The sequence below is a fragment of the Aulostomus chinensis genome, chromosome 8 (genome assembly GCF_037954235.1).
Source record: "Aulostomus chinensis isolate RoL2024-O1b breed Wild chromosome 8, RoL_Achi_v1.0, whole genome shotgun sequence".
Taxonomy (NCBI): Eukaryota; Metazoa; Chordata; class Actinopteri; order Syngnathiformes; family Aulostomidae; genus Aulostomus; species Aulostomus chinensis.
The window spans coordinates 9,862,256-9,884,786 of NC_141327.1; the positions used below are offsets into that span (position 1 = coordinate 9,862,256).

General features: G+C 40.8%; 1 protein-coding gene across 2 annotated transcripts in view; it reads right to left on the minus strand.

Moving 5' to 3' along the window:
- Positions 1–5,860: 5,860 nt before the first annotated feature.
- xylt1 (xylosyltransferase I) overlaps positions 5,861–22,531 on the minus strand; it is an 86,200-nt gene continuing 69,529 nt past the window's right edge. Inside the window, exons 9-11 of one of the 2 annotated variants that reach the window (XM_086210803.1) lie at positions 18,527–18,725; positions 12,887–13,220; positions 5,861–8,885 (exon numbers count right to left, since the gene is read on the minus strand). In XM_086210803.1, coding sequence (XP_086066929.1) covers positions 8,563–8,885; positions 12,887–13,220; positions 18,527–18,725 — 856 coding nt within the window. In that variant the 3' untranslated portion in view covers positions 5,861–8,562. Of the gene's footprint in view, positions 8,886–10,413; positions 10,487–12,886; positions 13,221–18,526; positions 18,726–22,531 lie in introns of those variants that run through there. The other variant, XM_086210804.1, reaches the window with a different exon arrangement.

Here is a 22,531-nt window from a genome sequence, read left to right on the forward strand (position 1 = left end):
CTTTAATTTCTGTTGGTAATTTTCCAAAGACCATCTGTATGAGACCTTCAGGGAGAGGGGGAATATAGTGGTGGTTAAGTTCTGCTAATTACTGTCATACAAAGGAAAGTAGCGAAGTACGGTTCCCAAAGTTGGGGTGGAGACACTGCGAACAGATGCAAGACGCAGATTGGGGTCCCAAGAAGATTCTTGGAAATAGGAAGGCGAAGTGAAACTTTGTATATGGCTTGATGCATGGTCAGAGAGCCAAAATGTGGACAAAATGTTGCACAGATTAGTTTGTATTTTGGTTCATAGGGTGTATTCTTAGATTTTGTATATTCATCTGTTTAATGATGTAGTTCAGTCATATTAGTCTTTGAAGAGTCCTGAACAAGGTTGGCACGGTGGTGCAGTGGTAAGCACTATCACCTCATAGCAAGAAGGTTACAGGTTCGAGGCAAGACTTTTCCAGAAGCTCCGGCTCGAGCTTGGGATCTTTCTGTGTGGAGTCTCCATGTTCTCCCTGTTCCTGTGTGGGTTCTCTCTGGTACTTCAGCCTTCTCCCACAGTCCAAAGACATGCAAAAGGGGACGAGGCTGATTGCTACTCTAAATTGACCGCAGGTGTGACTGTGAGTGTGAATGGTTGACTGTCTATATGTGTTGGCCCTGCGGCAGACTGGCGCCCCGTCCAGGTTGAACCCTGCCTCTTGCTCGGAGTCTGCTGGTATAGGCTCCAGCCCCCTGGCGACCCTTAACAGGCTAAGTGGTAGAAAATGGATGGATGGATGGAGTCCTGAACAATAAATAACACATAACATGGGGAAACTAGAGATGTTTTAAATTCAGTTTTAAGAAGAAAAAAAAAACCCTCGTCACTCACATTTTTGAGGCTTGATTTGTGTATTTAAGTTGGATTATAGGAATGTGTCTTAAAGGTAGTGAACCTTTAAATAAGCACATTGATCCCGGGTACATTAGGAGGCTGAAAAATGACAAACACACCACTGAGGACCCAAATATTTCCTTGCCTTTCCCTCCTGTCTGTATGTGTCTCTTGAATGAGGTGGAGCTTCTGGACATCCTGACAGATTCCACACACCTGCAACCAATCAAGCCACCTACGCTCCTGCTAGATAAAAGCCTGGTTCCTTCAGTCGCTTCCTCCTAGATCATCCATTTACCACTTGTGGTATCTTGCTCAGGCCTTTCAGTAATAACTAGTTTTCAGTTTTTGACTTGACCAAACCAACAAGCCTTTCTAAGTCCAGTTAACCAGATAAATCCTCCCATTTCATGAGGAACCCCCCATGAATCTCAGTGGAAAAAACAGTTCCCCAAACTTTCTGTCTTTACCACTAGCAATAATAGTACTCTCAAACAGCACCACCCCATTGTCTGGATGTAGAATGTTTAATCAGTGGTATTTCAGCTTGTAAAGGGCCATTAGATGAAAAACTCAACAGAAAAATAAGAGCAATCTCCCACAATTTGGTACCACTTTAATGCAAGAAATGTGAATGAGCAACTCTCCTCTTTTCTTGTATGACCCTCTGTGTATGTAGATGCTGTGCAGGAAATTGTCAACTCAGTCAGTCTGCTGGCCTTGACATCAAGCAAAAAAAAAAAAAAAAAGAATACAGGAAAAGAAGAGTTTAAAAAGAGCCTCGATTATTTCTAAAAATCTAAATGTTACCATAGCTTAAATGAAAATAAGTTTTCATTTGCCTACATTTGTATGGTGAGGCACTTTAGTGTGTGTGAGTGTGTGTGTGTGTGTGTGTGTTTGTGTGGGCTACTGAAGGTTGTGAGTCTCTGACATCTTTATTTTCAGGGTCTTGAGCTAAAAAGTAGGTTGTAAAGGATCATCTCATGTCTTTTGGTGTAAGCCAATCTTACAAAGTGATAGTAAGTGATTATCAATAAATAATGTGAATGACGTGTGCCTTGTATCATCTGTGTGTTGGTGAGTCGATTGCCATCTGTGGCCAGATGGACACTTTAATACTTTCTTGGAATGACACTTGACTTGGCTGTGAGCTTTAGCTTTAACAGCTTTGTTGTTTCCAAGTACAAAATGGCTTTTTTGAAGTCTGGACGTCATGTGGAGCAAAATGTCTGTAATAGTGTCATGTAATATTGAAACTCTGTTCCCTCAACAAACTCAAACTAACTTGTCTGAAGTATAAACTCCATCCATCCATCCATCCATTTTCTTCTGCTTAATCCTGTTAAGGGTCGTGGGGGGGGGGGGGGGGGGGCTGGAGCCTATCCCAGTGGCTTTGGGGCGAGAGGCAGGGTTCAAACAATATAGACAAACAACCATGCACACTCACAGTCACACCTTCAGTCAGTTTAGGGTATCAATCAGCCTCATCCCCAATTGCATGTCTTTGTACTGTGGGAGGAAGCCAGAGTACCAGAGAGAACCCACACAGGAACAGGGAGAACATGCAGACTCCACACAGAAAGATCACGTGCTCGAGCTGGGATTTGAACTCAGAACCTTCTTATTGTGAGACAACAGTGCTAACCACTGCACCACTGTGCAGAGTATAAACTCCCATTTAGCTATGTTTTCTATACATAAAAATGTCCTCCACTTAAAACAATAACTTTTCAGTTTGACATATTTATTGAAAGCATGGATTATTTAACGGTCATGAAAACTGGATCAAGGTTTTGATATTTTGCATTCACTTTACCCTAAGTATGTTGGCCTGGATTAAAGATTCCTTTGACCACATACGAGATGGGAAATGTTGATGTTCAGAAATGTTTCTAGAAATTTTACTGGTGGATGGTGAATTTAAAACTTTGATTGTTAAATCATTGCACTGATTTAAAATATACAATTATTAGAGGAGGATTTGGACAGTAAAGTGCTTAAGGTTCAGTGTATCCATTTAATAAATTGTATGTATTGTAGCTTTTCTGCGTGGAATAGAGATGGCAGGAGGGACAAAGAAGATAAGAAGAGGAGACCACAGGGAACAGAAGAATAACAGAGAGGAATAAGTAGACAGAACTGGATAAATCTCATATCAGTTTATCAGTCTATACTCGTTTAAACGGGTTGATTTAAATCAATATTCGGTTGAGAGGATGAACTGATGCACTCTAAATGTGATACTTAGGTGCATTTGTTGTGAAATCACACATTTTAAGAAAATCTAGAGAACTTGAGAAAGATTTTTAAACTATACGTTGTCATAGTCTCGGCTGAAGTGTTGGTGTTCAATTTTGAACTTTTTAGTTCAAACTGTTGGATCTCTTTTATTTTAGTTGTGTGTTTGACACGGCTGTATCAGCCTGGTCTGTCTAGCGATCAGTTTTGCTAGGTTTTGGTTGAATAATAAATACCATCAGATCTCAGTTTCTCTCTGCTTCTACTCCTAAAATTTTAAAAAAATGATAAAAATGATAGCAGCACTGAATTAAACCTGCAGAAACATGATGAATTACTGTTAATACAGTTATATTTAACATTAACTGAACTAATCATGAACCCAATATTGACAAAAAATATCAAATTGAATTAAAATTTTGTACATTTTATCAACAGAAGAGGCTTTTATTAATTTAACATTTATTCATATATCACATTGCACTGGTATCAACCAAACATTTATTTTCTGATTGTTTTTGCGTTGTTTGTTCATTCATTTCTTTTTATGCATGGAGTTTTATTTCCTATATCATATTATGTTTCTTGTCTTAAGACTTTTTTGTCTCATGTCAAACCTTTGAAATTGCCTTGTTGAAAGGCCTCCTGATTTCTATGCGCAATTGTTCCAGCAGCCAGAGGTTTACTACGACCGTGTTTTCAGTCTAGTTAACCACGTGTGTCAGTGGGCTGCAGTTAAGAGCTGAAGATGATCATCAGTGTGTTTATCTGCCAGTAATCTGATTTATTCCCCACCAACATCAGTTTGGGCAGCCAGTGTTGTATGTTGCAAATGAACAAACACAAAGGCACTTGAACTGCTACGGGTGAATTTAGCTGGACATTTCTTCTCAAATTTACTTTAACTTTAACACATAAACCAGCACATTATGTTACTGTAGTTCCTTGTACAGTAGCAACTCACTAACACACACACACACACAAATACACACACACACAAATACACACACACACACACAAACACACACACACACACACAAAACTAATTATCTCAACTCTTATGGGACAGTGGATGGGATGGGATCTGCTGGCACTGTAGTGTTCCTTTGATCAAGACCTGTCAAACACTCAAGAGTGCTGCCTTGTGTTAGGGACCCTCTGGGAAACAAACAAACAAACACACACACACACACACACACACACACACACACACACGCACAAACAGTTAGAGATAGTGAACAACAAAAATGCATTTATTTTCTGCACATCATAGCTGTTTATCACTGTTCATTTGAAGTGATTCAACTTTCTTCGCTGTCGCACATTACCGAGCTGTTCGGATGTGGGTGTTTGGGTGAGAATCTCTGTGGGAGGACAATGTCTGAAGATAACTTGGTGGAAAACATATGGAAGCAACTAGCTGTACCCACAGTTAATGATTGAATTATCTCTATCTAACTGAGGAAAATACTTAAGCCATGAATTGATGGTTACAGCCCAAAATGATTTCCAACTGTTAAATTGCCTTTTATCACTTTATGACGTAATAATATTTTATGAAGGATTTTAAAATGATTATGCGTAATAACTGTCATTACTGTTATTACGTGTTTCTTGTTCCTGTCCATTTACGCATACATCAGATAAGAGCCATCTATTATAGTTGTGTTTCTGGTCACCTGATGAGTGTAGGTCTAATATTCTTTTTCCTTGTAGCTCAGATTTGGATTGTCATCGCCTGAACAAAACATCGTAATGATTTTTGAAGTATTCTGATAAGACTTTGTGTAAATATTCATAATTATGACAAAATAAGATGAAAAAATATCTCTTAAGAGCTACATTTCCCCATTTTGTTTTGAAATGACAGCTAGGATTTCGGCCTATTTGATTTGTGTCAATATTGAGCAACTGCGTTATGAATTTGAAAGCTGTTTATGCAACACTTCTCCAGCCCTATATTCCACTATATTCCACAAAATGCTATGCACTGATAAGGTTTAGAATGACTTTGCTAAATTTTAAACACACTCCGCTACCACAGATGCTGCATCCCAGACAACTTTGAACTGGGAACCTCCCAGTTGACAATTTCAACTTCCTACCTCCCGAGTGTTCCAGGGGCACAAATTGTACAAAAATGAACTGATTTCTCTGTTGCAAGTGGTAAGACACCAAAAAAAAAAAAAAAAAAAGTGCAGCATTCTTGGTGATTTTTCATGTAGCGCTACTTTGTCCCGAATAGCTACATAATTATTAGATGATTTTAATAAGTCAATAAATTTTGTATATTTCCTATATTTCAGTTTTTTCTTCCCTTCTAGTCTTTTCTCGAAAAACTTTGATGCAATCAGATATGTTTTCCTGTATCTGGATGGGGAACACCATTTGCCATATTTTTGACATCAATAATCATACAGAATATGAGTTATGTGACTGTATGCATTATTTGAATGTAATGGGGCAAATATACTTTTATAAGTTTATAATTGCCCTGAAGGGATTAAGCTGCAGCTTCTAACATGACAATCCAAATAATTTTAGTCCCTATCAATAATTTTAACCGAAAACAAAAGCATTTGGACATAGGTTGGAAAATATCCCTTTAAATTCATTATATTACTCTGTTAAACAGAAAATATTTGCTGCATTTACGAAGCTTCCGGTCTTCTCCTATCACTGTTTAGTTGTCAGCTCTAACTTCACCTCTAGTATACCGTTGCTGTAACAGGCAATGCAAACTGTTTTCCCATTGAGTTTTATTTCAAAAAGCAGTCAGAGAAAAGTAAAACAAGCCAGTCAAGTCCAACAAAACAAATCTCCCACAGGGAAGACAAAAAAAAAAAGAAAAAAGACAGAAGGCCTGATGATATATACAACAGCAGACATCTTTTTGGTGTTGCAGTACCAGTGAATCATTTGACAGTCTCATGGTATTCTTCACATCAGGTCAAAAGCAATAATAAAGTAAAGGATTTTAATAGACAGAGAAGGTTCTAAAATTCAGCTAAGGCACACAGAGCCTCCCCGCAAAAATAAAATAAAAATAATGGGGGAAACGTCAGATCAGAGAAATTTGTGCAACAGCTGCTCAACAATACATTCCAGCAAGAACAACAACAATCCGGCGTATGAGATCTCTGAGAGGCAAATAGGACAAGGTTGTTCTCGCTGTCCAAAACACTAAAACACTTGATGTACTTTTATCAATAAACACCATCAAATCACTCTTTGTGCCCACTGAATGACACTTCAAAAACCCTAAATAATTCAGTATCATTTAACCACGATTGTATTTACATGTACAATAGTTCAATATAAAATACCTATATACATTTTCTTCATTGTTGATCAATTTGTTACAAAATAGGACTTTCACACTGAATTACATTTATTTATTTCACCTTTTTCCAAAACTGCTGTTGAACTTACATCATAGTAGGCAACGTATAGTGTGAAATCCTTTTTCTGAGCGTGGTGGCACTATAAGTTAAAAGATGACAACAGAAATAGTGGAAAAATGTTGTCCTCTAGAGAGGGTGTTGACTTGAGAGCACTGGTAGCAATTCTGATAGACACATCTGACAGAGAGAGGCAAGGTGAACTTGACATTAATGAACTGTAATGTCTCTTAATAAGCCTTTGCAAAAGCACTCATATGGTGGCTAAACAATGTTGATGATCACAGATTAAAATCCTAATTGGTTTCCGATTATATGACATATGATGATCTTATTTCAAAGTAAAATGATTACAGTATGTGAACCATAGCTCCTGTCTGTCCAGGATAAGTTGTGTTCCCCTCAGTGGCAGTAACTCACACGTCCACAGATTGTTTTGATGTCTGAACATGTATTTAGATAAAGCTGAAAAGCTTCCATGAACGGGATCTAAAAAAGGATGCAATTAGCAATCAAGACACAATATAATATCCACTTTAAATAGTACATCATTGTCACAGCATGAAGATCGCTACCACTCACTAGCGTTCTGAAACTGACAGCAACCATGAAACACTGAAAAGCACAGTTCCTCCTTCAATTGACATGTTGCCCGGTGTGTTCATCATGAAGAGGTGTTTTTGTTCACCTCGTCTGGTGAGGTTGTTGAGTAGCCTACCTCTGACCTCACAGGTCAGGGTTGCTTTCTCTTGTGATGCGCTCAGCAAAGCGAGACAGGAAGATCTATTCAGACATGACAACACTGACTAACACACTGGTGCGGGCCATAAAAAGGTACGGTATAAGTTTGGGTGTTAGCCTTTGTAAATAAAGGCAGCTTCCTTTACAAAAAAAAAAATATTTATCATGCTGCCAAGGCAGCGTCGCAGTTATTTAGTCATTGACTAAAAATATCAGTATTAATATAAACTTAAATAAATAGCGACTCATGGACCTCTCATTCACACAATTTGGACACCTTTTGTATAATTATGTACAACATTAAGTGTCACTGACATGAGTGAAAGAAAGTAAAAGATGCGACTGAAGACAAGGATGACAATTTTAAGGTCAGCTTGGAGTAACTGTGTTTCAAGTTTGAGGCAGGTTGGTAGGAAAACTGACAAAACAGCTAATTCTTTGTCCTCTACCCCACAACACCTGGGGTTTATCAAAGAACACTACACTGCATGAAATCTTGAAATAAGTCCAAGATTTATACATTTAAAACACTAAAATGAAACATTTAAATTTCTATTCTGATCCAAATATGCTGAGAAGGCCTTTTCATTTCTCTTTTTCATGTTAGGAAATGTGACCACAGCAGATGGTTGGCTCAACCACGACAGTTCCACATCCTGATCAGGCACTGAACTGAGAGAAGTTGTGCTGCTGTTACTGATTTAGTCTACTGATTTAGGAACAGAGTCGCTGAAATATCAGAAACCCACAGTTTGGAAATATTGGCTTTAACAGTAATATAGTTCCTTCACAAAGGCAAGTAAATCTGGTTTTCTTGATGTTGCATTTGAGTTGTATCAAAATAAACTTTTCAACTGTCTGCATCTCAGATATCATCTCATTGTGTGTCAATGCTGACATAAACCTCTGGAGGCAAATCAGTTCAATTCAGTACCAGGCTTCCACCTGTACCTCTACCTTGTATGTTATACACTGAAGGCCTTTTTCATTGCCTAATTCATTCAGCAGCAAAATAAATGATCGAAATTGCAATGTTTGATCACAGTAAAACTCCCATGAGAAGAAAAATAAATACACTGGGAAACTGAAATAGCAAAGCCAGCATTATCCCCTAAAAGGAGGAACCCTGTGGGAGGATCTGAAAATCATTCTTCCTGCTTTCTGTCCAGACATCAACCTCATCTTTTGTTTCCTTCTCCAACCAGAGACAGACCACTCTCCCCTCCCCACTTGCAACGAAGCCTGCAAATAAATAAAAATTGACAGTGAATCTTGTGTGCTGTGGCCTCCTGCCCAGCTGGAGGCCTCGCTGCTACCTGATGCGCCCGTCAGCCCGCGGTGCCCCCAGCTGTGATTTGGGGTCTGGGCTAAGGGAGCTCCAAGGGTTCTTGGGGCAGGCCTGCATGACAGGGCAGGCAGTAAGGCCCACAGCGCAGATGTCCGCCGCCTCCCACAGCTCGCCTACCAGGCTGTCCAGCCAGTGCTCCAGCTCGGGGCCAGTCAGGGCTGCATTCCTCTTGGCCTGCTCCACATAGCCCAGGCTGACAGGGATGTTGAGCACTGGGTTGAGGCTGTGAAAGCTCTGCTCCATGTAGCTGTTCTTCGCTGGTCCATTGTGGAGCTTCAGAGCATTATCTAGAGAGAAGAAAGACAGACAGAGAAAAATGTGTGAGGAGTTCATAATCAGTGATCAGACAGAGAGAGAGAGAGAGAGAGAGAGAGAGAGAGAGAGAGAGAGAGAGAGAGAGAGAGAGAGAGAGAGATCGGGATATAAGGAAAGACATTAGGCACGAAAACATTTCAAAGTATGGTATGTGATTTGCTTTATTATCTGAAAAGCTCAAACTGCTTGCTAATTAGCCTTGATTTAATTAATCTTATTTGCTCATCTATGTCAAATTACTGCGGTGTTATCCTTTTTGAAAAGTCCAGACATGTCCTCATTCTTTTTTCCTGTAATCGTATAGACCCTGCAGGGAACCAGAAAACTTCTCCTTAAAACACCTTCCCTGCCCTGAGTGCCAGTCAAGCTGTAAATTCCTCACTGGTTCTCTAACTGGGGCGCTGGCCATCCCTTCTAAGCGTGGCTGTGGAACACAAACTCTCTCACACCCAGATGTGAGCAGACATCAGCGTTTTTCATGTGCTGCTGACAGAGACATGCAGTCAGACACGGGTGCTCCACCAGACACCATGTCCAAGCTGGCCTGTAGTAGCACAGTGTGCTATGAAGTCATGCAAGTGTGGAGTGTCTTATGTTAGCCTATAAATATATGTAGCTGTGGATGGAGGAGTGTGTGAGTGTGTATCTGCTGCTGCTGCTGCAGGTGGAAGTTAACGTCATTAAGTTTTACTGCCCCTGCATGTAGGTAAACCTGGTGCCAGAAATGGCAGTAAAATACAGATGTCGAAGATGAAGGCCCAGGCTGTAGTTCTTCATTAAACAAAAAAGTCACAGAACGGAGTGGAAACTGCAAACACGTCAAAATGGGTTTGGTTTTATGTATGTGAAACAGCAACTCTGCCTATAATGATTGTATATTTAAAACTACAGTTACTTAGTTCTGCACAACATAATAATCCAAACACTTGATCCACTGGCCGTGGCTGCCTGAAACAAATCCAACAAACTCCCCACTTGACAAACTATTACAACGCAAAACATGCTGCTGCTACATGACAATATTTGCATCCTTAAATTATTATGAGCCTTTATATTTGCACACTATTTGCACAATGCGTGAAATGACATTTGTAGCTAGATATATTTTTTATCCATACTCCTTATTTATTTCTTGCTGTTTTTTTCATATTGTATTGTTGTATCTATTGTTGCGTTTTATTGCACTGGATACATTTCCTACTCTTTTCTATATGGCATTGTTGTAGAGAGTCATAATAAAATTTCATTGCAGTACTTGTTTTCTGCAATGACAATAAAGGCTTCTTCTATTCTATTCTATTCTACTCTCCATCCATCTAACTGGGATCATGGGGACAGCAGTCTAAGCAGAGAAACCCAGACTTCCCTCTCTTCGGGTATTTCATCCAGCTCCTTGTGGGGGATCCAGAGGCGTTCCCAGGCCAGTTGAGAGACATAGTTTCTCCAACATGTGCTGGGTCTTCCCCAAGGCCTCCTACCGTTTGGACGTACCCTGAACACCTCCCCAGGGAGGCATCCTGACTAGATGCCCAAGCCACCTCATATGACTCTTTCTTGAAGACTCCTTAGAAGACTAAGCAACAATCTGGATTACACACAACAGCAGAATGCTACTAAACATAACTGGTGAGAAGGTTAAAACAAAAAAAAAGCACATGAATCATGGTGATCTTATTATTATTATTATTATTATTATTATCATTATTATTATTATTATTATTATTATTATTATTGTTCAGGCACTAACGTTTCAACACATTGTGTCTTCATCTAACAGTGACGGCATGAAACTTTTAAACAGTCTTGTCCCCTAGAGATCCATCTTTCATGGGCCAACAGGTGGAGCCAGCAGTTCTTTCAAGGTGGGAATATTATGCCTCTATTATGCCCTGTCATTTGTATAACAATACACAGAGAAGGAACAGGGGAACAGACAGTTGTGCTTCTGATCCACCAGTAACAGGGCCAAATTATAGTTGTATGAAAGGTAAATGAACAGTAGAACCACTGACTCTAAATACTGTTGCTGAGGAGTTCACGCATCGCCCATTTGATGCGGAAAGCTGGGACACTATAAATTCACATCTTGTTGTTTGCTTCTGTGTAAACAAGCAAAGCTTCCTAACTACTTAGTCATATTTACAGGGCATTTGTGGAGTCTTAATGTTAAAGTGACATAGGAGAGTCCTCAATCAAGGGAGCAATAGCCAGTGAAACACAAAAAAGGTGGTTTTATTGAAAGCTGCCATAGTACTGATATAATGAGCCACTGTTCTCTGGGGAAGGAGACTATTTATAGATTTCAACCATACCAGTGCTGTCTCAGTTGACTCAGATGAAGATGCAGAACGTCCAAATGACTGCCCCTTAATAAACTTATAACAGTGATACGTGGGTTCTCACCTGTACACACAGCACATACCTAAACTTGTGAGGCTGAGGCATCAGATCCCTCTATCATGACTTATTTCACTTTTGACATTTTGAAAAGCTGATAGTACCTGCAGTACGTCTTCCATCTCTCCTACCATAAAACCTTTAAGAAGGTTATCAGGTTTTGTTGAAACTCTTATTTTATGTCTTGAGCCATTTGTGGTGCTGTTGAATTTCAAAGCTTCATAAAGAGGGATGCTTCCCAACATTTGATTTAGTAACCCTGTTTACATGAGTAAATCACCAATAAATCAGGCAACTCTTAACAAAAACGTAGGGCTGTAACCTTTACAGAGGTAGGATTTAAGACTACATCACTTTAAGCTAAGTGGATCTAATAAATTACTTACAGTGCTTATCTTATAACCCAGCTAAAATTCTTACAGAAGACGACTAAAAATGTAAAAACAACTTAAATTACTGCCAAGCAAAAAGGAAAGAACAACACGATCTGAATGAACGCTTACATCCTGTAATGAATGTTCTACCCACCATAGTCCCACTGAGGCTCAGGGTTAGACAAAGTCTCGAACTATATTTGTTTTTTCTCATCATCATCAGTGGCTCAGGGAGATTACTTAACGCAGAGAGACATGATTATCCTCACTCCTGCATTTCAGCTCTCATGTGACTTTCCGGAGCAAACTGGCTTCTTTTTGGATCAGAACAATGCAGTCCTGCCTCTTCTCCATGCTGGCTGATTGACTTAATTGTGCCATTGTTTTTGAAGGGCTAAGTGTGCTGTTGTTTAACACTCTGTTTAGTATGTATGAGCTGCTTGCTGGGTTATTAGGGGTGACTTGATGACAAACAACAGGGTCTGCAGAAACCCAAAGGCTTGATTACAAAGGGCAGGCAGCACTGTGAATGAGAAGCTCTTTATGTTTGAGTAAATGTGCTGCAAAAGTTTGGGAAAATGGGTGATCGTTAGTTCACAGCGGATGCAGTTACCATGGCTGATCGATGGCAAAATGTCACTGCGTCAACTGAAAATAAAATAATGAAAACGCAAACTGAATGTAGAATTTGTCTCAGTCTATCAAGCTCTGTGTTTTCATTTTCAGCAGCCTGTAAATAAACTGCTGCTCTATAAGTAGTAACATGTTTTGGCCTCCGCTCCCAACAACTTAAAACATATATGTTTTGTAGGGCCTATAATACTTGAAATATGCTAAGACTGTTGTTGATTCAACTCAAATGATTTGTGAAGTTTGTGGTCTTTGACTTATGATACAAGAACCACAAATTACAGCCTCACAAATGACCACAAAGTTGCGCCAACACGTCTGTGACACAGGATTTATTGCCAAAGAGATTTTATATGAGACTGCTCTGCGAAAGGAATTCACCAAAACAAGTCTACACCTTTGCTTGTGTTTAGATGAATGATTATCTGCTGATGAGAAATAGCACCCAAGTGCAATATATATCTAACAGGGCTATTTGTACAAGTAATACAATCAATAGCAATTTTGTGTTATGCTAATACAAATCCAGCTCATAACAGGGAAAAGACTGGTGATACAAGTCTCTTACTCACCTTCTCGTATAGGCTGGTGCTTGTTATAGGCCAAAGGGGCAACGAGAAAGCGCATCTCTGCCACAGGACTCCAGTGGTGGAGAATGCGAACACTCCACACGCCAGGCCGCAGAGGCTGGTTGAGTGGTGGCCGGTAGTGGGTGAACTCTGCGCTGGCATCTATAAGGATGTCGTAGGTGGCTGCGATGACGTTGGTCGGGTCAATCCACACAACGGTGACCGTGACATTAGGCCCTTTAGCCCACCTCTGCATGCCTACCGTCTCATCCATGGGGCCCATCAGGCCGCCGAAGTTTCGGAACATACGTTCCTTTGCATCCCACTCTGTGCCAATCTGACAGTGGAGAAGAGATAGAAGAAGAAAAGTATGAGTGACAGAATGGGGTAGGAAGGAAAAGAGGGAGGAGGCAATGGGGAAATTTGCTCCTGCTGCGGTGTATAGTACACACTATATACTGCATCACCATTTATGAAAATAACCACTACCTGCACTGTGGTATTATGGGAAATACTCGTCAGCATCAAACAGCACCACACTCAAGCCTGACCCCACACAGAGGTGTTATATAACATATGCAGGCGATGACAGCAGGATTGTTTGTTATGCACGAATATATTTTTAACAATAAGAGAGGCAGGCGTGTGACTGTGACTAGAACCCACCCAGGTCCCCTTAGAGGGAAGATCAAATGCATCTCTGTGAACACATATAACTGAGCGGATGGCCGTGAACACCAGTATACAGTGTGAACTGTAATTGTCCTAAACTGAAATTACAATGGGGATCACTCGAACCTGACATAACAGGAAAAACCCTAGAGGGAAATACTGATTACATGCAAACGCAGCAAACACAGTCTTTTGACAGGAAAAAAAAAAACAGTCAAGGAAGGAAATGTTATTTCAGTGCTTCCACAAATGCAGCTGCAATGCATAAATGTAACAGATGATACCAAAGTAAAACATTTCATGGATGAATTATGAGACAATGAAATCACTGCCAGCCTTCAACAATAGAAGACTGATTCCAACGAAACAAATGACCCATTTTAAGATTATTGCATGATTACATGTTTAACATTTCTACAGTAGGTCCAGCTTGTTTCCGAGCAACACTGTAACTAAAGAGACATGATGTGTATATGCTGTATTGCAGAGATTGCAGAAGTGCATCGTATGCAAAATGAGAGCAACAAAGATTGATGGGGGGAGGCAGGGTGATAGAGAGGGAGGCAACACAAACATACCAAGAGTGAAATATTTCCGGACTGTTGGCAGAAATGTGAGGGACGGGGACGTTAGGAAACCCTCCCCCTCACATCGGTAGCTGATTAACACAGCCTCACCCTTCGAAGATCAATGACTGACGTGAACTGACTAGGTATTACATCCTTGGAGAATTGTAGATCGCCATGTGCAGCATAATTAGAAACAAATAAGACACAGACATCTGTAAAAGACACCTCACTTTTGTCCCTGACCTCTGCCCTTTCTGCACCTTGCACCTTAGTTTTCGTCCCTCTCCTGTCTGGTACTTCTGTAGCACATTATTTTCCTCAAAGCTGACTATCGGAGGAATCTTACTTGAAGAGTCACAGCTAGACGACTTAAGTTATAGCAGATCACACGCTGTTGGTAGGAGCGACTTCCAAAGACTTACTGATAGTTTATTTGGCAACAAACATTGACGTTAATTATATACCACTGGTGCTGCAGTAGAAGTTCTTCTCCTACAGCAGCCAGCATTTGAGGCCAGACGAGTGGGCAGCTCCCCTGCTTCAGGCTTTAACTCTGTGCACCGACTCACCACATATGATTAATAAGGTTAATAGGGTGCACATGCAACTCATTGACTGGTTGGACTTTTCCTTGCAGCTGCCTTATGGATGCTTCTCAATACATTTTTACTTGAGACTTACTGGGTAGAGGAAGTCCATTCTTAGTCAACATTGTAACTATTCTGTTTCAAAGTTTGTTGGAACATTTTAAGTATCCATTCACAAAGTTTAAAGCTTTGAATATTGCAATTACTCCTCTGTGATGAAGATGTCCCTCTCCCGGTGATTAAATTCAAGGTATATGTGGCGGTAGTGAAAGAAGGAAGCCACCGTAAGTATGAAAGTAGGTCAAACAGGGATTAACTTCTGGCCCATTTCAGTATCAGCCTATGGCTTATATGACCTCCACACTCAACCTGTCCCCTTCTAACCAATAAGCTTTGGCTTAAGACCAATACTGAATCACTCACCAAGTCAAAGCCTTGTGACCTTTTTTTGATTCTAGCTTTACTTAGAAGGCAGTGCTTTTGAGGGACTAATGCTGATCTGTTGAACTCATCATAACCTGGGTTCTTTTACTTTTTGTCTTGAGCACTGTTTACACTGTTTTGATGACTTGTCTAACAAAAGTCTTGAGACTAAACTTGGAATTAAAAGCTCAATTTCTTGACTGTTTATTTCATAAGGCGTAAATAGAAGTTCAAAATAGCAAATTAAGTAAACATAGTTTTAAATGTAGATAAAAGAATCAGTTTAAAACAGTATATTAATTGATTATAGGTTAAAAATGGAAAGAAAATAAAGTGACAGAAGGACTGTATTTGAACTGACTTGACCTAACCTGTTCATTGACTTTACTTGACTTGCCCAAGAAAAAACAACTCAGTAGTTGCTTGAGATTTATGACTTGCACATGTGGAACTTGATCCCATATCTGTTTCATACCATTGAGACCATCAGTTATCACCTTAGTCTTCTGCCACTTGCATGATATATTGACATGGCTCCTACTGTCTGACCAACACTGAAATATGTCATTACTCAAATGACTTATTTTGCCTTGTTCAAGTTCTTACCTGACTTAATAGAAAACATAAAATGCTCCCATCTTAAAAACCTGTGCTGTTCCATTTCTTCCTCCTCACCTTGTGATGCAGCGGAACTTTTCTCCGTGTCACCAGCTTCCCGGCGCCCACAGTCGGACATCTCCATTAAATACGGCAAGTCAATTTGATCAAGGGGCAGTGTGGACAGTCCCACTCGACATCTGGCCCTATTTAAAACCACAGGGCAAAAATGCCCCTCAGGGCTCCATTCGGAGCCTTATTAGTGGCACTGCTCTATGGATGTAATCAAACACAGGTGTTCTCGGCAGCACCAGAAGATCCCCCAGGGCTACCTTTACACTAGTGCGGCACCAGGGATAAAATGGATGGATGCTTGCTGGTAAAGACACAATGTGGAGTGAAAGATGAGGAAGAAAAGATAGAGAAAGGAGGTCAAGATGGAGAATAGGACATTTTGTGACTTAAGGGAAAGGACTATGTTTGATAGGAGCAAAGCAATGACTGTCAGCTATTGATACACATGCTTTGCTCCAGACCGCCTTGGACCTGCTCAAATCAATCTCATTATTTAAAAAAAAACCCGGCAACAGCAAATTTCCCCAGTTGTCAATTGTCTTATTTCCAGTTTTACAAACATCTCTGTCGTTTTAGCCATCATCATTTGTAGTGGGCTAATTTCTCTCTGAACAAGCTAGTGTTGGTCTGTTTTTATTTTTTGACACCATTTTCTTTTTTTCAAGAGGTGACAGTGTGTCACTGTAGCACAAAGGAGCTGTGACTGTACCAAAGAGCTCTCTCTAACGCTCTTCACCTGGTGGCAGGGAAACTTAGATGGTACATGAGCCCAAGCATGTTCCTTACTGAAGCAATGCGAGTCTCGTTCTTGTATTTTTCCACACAAAAGCTTTTGATGAAGATTGGTGACTGATGGAAAACAAATCAACCAGTAAACTGAGAGTTTAACCCACCCCTCATGCAAAGGTAATTAGCATTTCATTGTTTCTTACAATGCAGGTGGATGCCACAGCATTCTGTTAATATGCTGCCCCCTTCTGATTTGGAGTGTGAGGTGTGAAGTGTGTTGAAATCAGCTGCATATTGGACCTTCACGCTTCAAAATATGTATAAAAAAGATTATTCTAATATCACATCCAAACAAAATTGTATTGTTGTTCACTGGTGCATTGATGCAACAAACCCTCTGCTGCTGAGGTCTTCCACTGAACACATAATCAATGTCAATGAATGATAATAAACAAGGCAGACTAGTGAGCAAGTATTGTGTTTTATTTTGTCTTTATCTTTGGTGCCCTTCTGCTGCTGAATTGAGTTGTGACAATTTTATTTGATATGTTTTCGTATCTGTTGCTCATTTTGAATGTATATACTGTTAACAGAAAATTTTCCTTTAATATTGAGATTTAAATCAATTCTCCTACCCTTAAAGGGAAAGTTTGAATTTTTGAATAATCCTCATTCTTTTGTCTTGTTTATAGTATTCATACTATATTCCTATCTGCTTACAGTCATGTCATGCTTTCTTTGCAGAAATCAGAGCAGTATCAATTGTCTCATCTAAATCTTAAATTGAGAAAAGGATGAAGGATGAAGTTACACTTGTATTTGTTGTATTGGAGACTTTAGCATGTTCAACAAAATCTTCATCATGGGTATATATGTGCATTGAGGCAGAGAAAGCACTAGAGCTGTTCTACTGTATAGGATTTATGTAACACAGGGTAATACCTCTCAATGTCAAATTCAACATGAGGTGATGTACTAATTTTAACTGTACAGGCTATAAAAACTCCTATAAAGACAGCTGGGGGCGGCACCATGAAATGAAAGAGATATCTGTCTCCTTTTTATCTGAAGGAGGACAGGGAACACATTGTTAAATCAAGCATATGGTTTATCTAGCAAACTCCAATGTATAGCTTCTGTGTGTAATGGCTCTACATTGACAAAAAGCAGTGAGGTACAGTTGCTGGAACGCCGCACTATCTTATTTAAGCTCTTTCTGCTTTCGTTATGAATGTCAGATAGACAAACAGACTGACTGACAGCCACCGCATAGCACCAGACACTGAATGCTTTCTCAGGCTGAGCATCCAGATAAAAAGTCAGAGCTCACATCACTTCTCTGTCACTCAGGGTTTCATAAGCTAGGCACACGCACACGCACACACACACACACACACACACACACACACACACACACACACACACACACACACACACACACACACTGCTTTAGCCTTACTGGAAAAGGTTAAACAAAGTCAGGGTGTGTCCAGGTTAAAATCTCAAGGGCACAAAGTGACCAAACAATTTAATTCACAAATTTGATGACATTTTAAATGCTTCCCGGCTGCTTGCAGAGCTGCGTAGGACAAACCAGAGGAAAAGGTCAGTTTATATTCACTCGGTTAATTTAGAGCGTTTGTACAAAGACAGTGAGTGACTGTCACACCAGAGCTGGGCTGCTGCGTCCTGAACAAGCACACAGATGAACGTAACAAGTCAATCACGGGAGGCATTCCGGTGTGAAGGTGAGAATACGTTCTATTAGGAAACAACAAATAAATGGCACATGAAGTGCTCATCTCTGTGAACATGGATGAATTCAATCAATTTACATTTTTACAGGGTCATTACAGGCAAATGCATGGAGATTTAATGTTATGAGTTTTGGCAAGGTCACCATTGCAATGAATATAAAATCACCATAGGTGATAGTCCCACAGTTTATCTCACCTGACCGGGAGCTGTGTGCTGATCATATGCTGACTCACCTCTGCAAACTGCAGCCTGCTGAAGGTGCTGCTGGGAGGACTGGTTAGCTTGAAGCTCTTCTTAGGTGCCACCCAGGTCTCCATTGTCTCCAGCTTGCTTGTTGCCAGATTGGTGGCATGGTGCTTGACAAGGTAGCCCTGGAACTGGTCTGACTGGAAGTAGAGATGCACTGACACGGGGTGGCCCATTGGGAAATACCTAGCGGAGCATGAAGTGACAGTATTCATGAGCAAACCTACCAATCTATTAGCTGTGCTGCTTTCAAAGTTATACTTCACCCAGAAGGTGTATTTTACCTTTTAAGAAACAAAGATGTATTTTCCCCTGCATCCCTTCTTGGTGACTGGAGAATGCAGAAAGAGTCAGCCAGCTATTTCTAGCTTCAATTTTTGTGGATTAATGACATTATGGCTTGATAAGTATGAATGGACAAATACCTTTAAGAGTTTGTATATTGATGTTTGGAACATATTACCATTGTTAGCCATTCATTACCATTAGCTTCAAGCTATGTGGCTATTGTGTAGTATCTTTGCATTCTGGAGTCATAAAGAAGACAGAAAAATGTGTGTCTCAAGACACCTATATGTGAGAACTTGATAGACAAAATAGACGTTTTGGGTTAAGTAACACTTTCGTAGACCAATATTCAGATTCAGCGTCTAAAAAGGAACAGCCTTGAACATGCTAATGGAATTGGTTGCTCCTTGCAACTAATCCTGATGGGGAGTCGATGTGCTCCATGAATGTGTGACACGGTTGACATTCGTTCAATGACCTTTAACAGAATACCAAAGACTTGTGTCTACCATGCTGATAATTCCCATTAGGCCTAGCTTTCTGGCTGCAATCTTCATGCCTGAGTAACTGAGGTAACTATTTACATTCTTGTATGAGTAGCTATGCACATTCTTGTATGTGTGCATTACAGAGGATCAAAAAATGTCAGCAATGCACAACTTACCAGTCTATTAATTATTGCTTTAATACATGGTAAGTGAGTTGCTTCGGCATGTGCCCTGGGTCTGAGGACATGTGACAGTTTGGACCACAGTTAGCTGCAGAATATTATAGAATACTCATGGGCTGGACTGGCAAACAGTTCTAGATTAGTCAGGGTTACACACGCACACACACACACACACACACACACACACACACACACACACACACACACACACACACACACACTATATTTCTGCAGAACAAAGTTGAACTAGGTCATTCAGTCAGCTGGAGCCGAAAGGAGGTCTTGCCCCCCTGATTAGTCTGCTGTTTGTTAGTCTGCTGCCTTGTACGTGGCAGGAGGCTGGCCCTTGGGGCAGTCAGCCCGAGTGACTTCTGGGAAATTGAAAAAAGAGCTAGGGTGGGTACTGCTGTGGGACAACCTGCAGCTGCTCTCGGCACATGTCCCAACTCAGATCTCTCATCCTTCAGCTCTTCTGCATCCTTCAATTCATCTGCTCTTCTATGAGTGTACAGACAACACACAGAAACACATCCACACTGCTCCCATGCTCCCTAGTACCCACCATGGTCTCATCAGTATTCCACTTAAGGACCAGAAGTCATCCCATCCCAGTAAATGCTACCCTGACAAACAGAACAACAAATATTTACACCAGTAAAGGACAACAGTGTGCATTTCTTCTCCACTGTCTTTCTGCTCACTATTTTCCTTTTTCCCGTTCCATTTTTACCGATGCTCTTCTCCCCTCTTCCTAATATCCCACATTCTGTCTCGTTCTTTGGGTCTCACTCTCTCCTTCCCAATTTTCACCAAAGGAGAAGTGACTGCCAAGGAGAAAGACAGAGAGAAGGGGCTGGGGCGTCGCCTGCACAGAAGCTCCATTCAGGCTTTTACTGTGGAGTCACAGCGGGCTGCTAAAAAGCCCCAAGTCCCTCTCTCTCTTCAACTCACTGCACCCTCATGCATCTGCTGGTCACACGTCTGAATTCTTCATGCATGCTTAATATGTAACCCCAAAAGTAGCTCAACTTCAAACTTCACATCAGTGATATATGAATAAGAAAAGCTACATATAGCAACATCACAAACATTGTGTATTTAATTATCTGGTCTTGTGGCTGAATTAAGAAAATCACAAAGCAAATTTGAGTTGTTTCTCTTTTTGTTCAGCATGATCAGAAGAATTCCTTGCTGCAGCTGTGAGACTCCTGGTAGCTTGCATTATTTATGTGTGAGTTTCTGCTTTGTTCTCGTTGTTTTATACCAGAATTGTGACAAATAGTGTATTATTCATGTCTTCCACTCAGTAACACTGCCGTGATCAATTTATGATGAAATGCTTCATGTACTGAGCTGGACTTGTACGCTGAGAGTTTTCACATGATCCCCTACTATTAAAATACAGAATAGCTTACATTTTATTGATAGACCATTTCAGTTGAATCATGCAATAAACATAATCCAGGCACTATGAAGCAGTGTTTACTATCAAAATCATTCATGTTAAAGGTCACCGAGAATGAAAATCAAAGTTTTCGTGTTTTTGGTGTTTATTCAACGTCCCCCAGTTGTGGGGAATACACGCGAAGTGTGAGGCAGTGTCATAACCTCTGTCCGAAGTATCTCCCCTTTTTTGAAACGCCGCGGGAAAATGGACAAATGCGCTTTTGGCTGAAGTGTTACGTCACAGTTCAGTCAGTGCCCCCCCCCACTCACATACACTGAACCCACCCCTTTCACACACGTCCCTTCGACATATTTCGGGAGGGGGCGATTATGTGAGCGAGCCGAGTGAGTGCAGCTCGCTCGTGTCGCTCGCTCGCGCTACACAAACTGGAGACTGTAGCAGTAGCACTGACTGAGCAGATTGATTGAATGAATGGCCTTGATAGAATTGAGACTTTTGTTTTATCTGCGCTGTCTGTCGCTAGCTGGCCTGGCCTGGCTTGAGGGGGAAGGAATCTCGCCAGCCAGGCAGGCTATACCAAGGGGCCAGGCCACCGGGAAAACTCCCGGTTGTCCCGACGGCCCCCCCCCCCCGCCACTGCATATACGGCTGGATCCGCGAATGGGCATTGGCTACTTGGTATCTTATCTTACGAATGTTGTTGTATGATATGGAATGTTGTCAATTGACAGTAGCAGTCACACTTAGCGCCGGCGACAGTTAGCCGAGAAAGTGGGAGTACTTTCTTTTTAGTGACAGTGAGGGCAGCCAATCACCGAGTAGTAGTTAAATGTGGTTGCCAAATAAACACCGGTAACCGATCGCCGTCAACTCATGCACTTGCATAAATAATGAGGTTGCCAGATAAGGTCAGAAACGACCCCAATAGGATCAAACGACGCATTCTAAACCCAACATGGTAACATAGCGGTTTCAGAGAGCCTTTTAGGAAACTTCTGAGCCATACAGACCCAACCATTTTTTGTGGGGTTACATATCACACCACAGAACAAGAATTAATACCCCATTCAACCTCTCTATGGCACCTTTAAGATTAGGCAGCTTCACGCTCATGCCACTCCAGCGTACACACACACACACACACATTCACAGACTTCTCTGTCACTCATGGTTTCATAAGCTAGGCACGCGCACACACACACACACACACACACACACACACACACACACACACACAGTCACGCTAATCATATCAAGTCTTGAAGCACTTGAGAAGAATGCACTGACACCTCTACTCTTTTCTCACTGCACGTATCCGCATACATGCAGGCTTTGAAAACCCTCCTTTTTAGATGCAGCATATGAGTAGAAACAGGTATAATTGATGGATGGTTTTGAGGTTTGACAGATGGAAACATGTTTCCTCTCTGTATTCAGTAGCCTTACCCACAGGAGTTTAAAGCAGAACTCCCACAAGGCAGTAGGAGAGTGAGCCCCGGATATGGAGATCCTGTCATATTGGAAGGCTGTTGCAGTTTTCAGTTTTATGCTTTTTAGAGCTGAACTATATATATTAACAGTTTGGATGATAACCACAAAAAAAAGAAGAAGAAAAAAAAGAAAAAA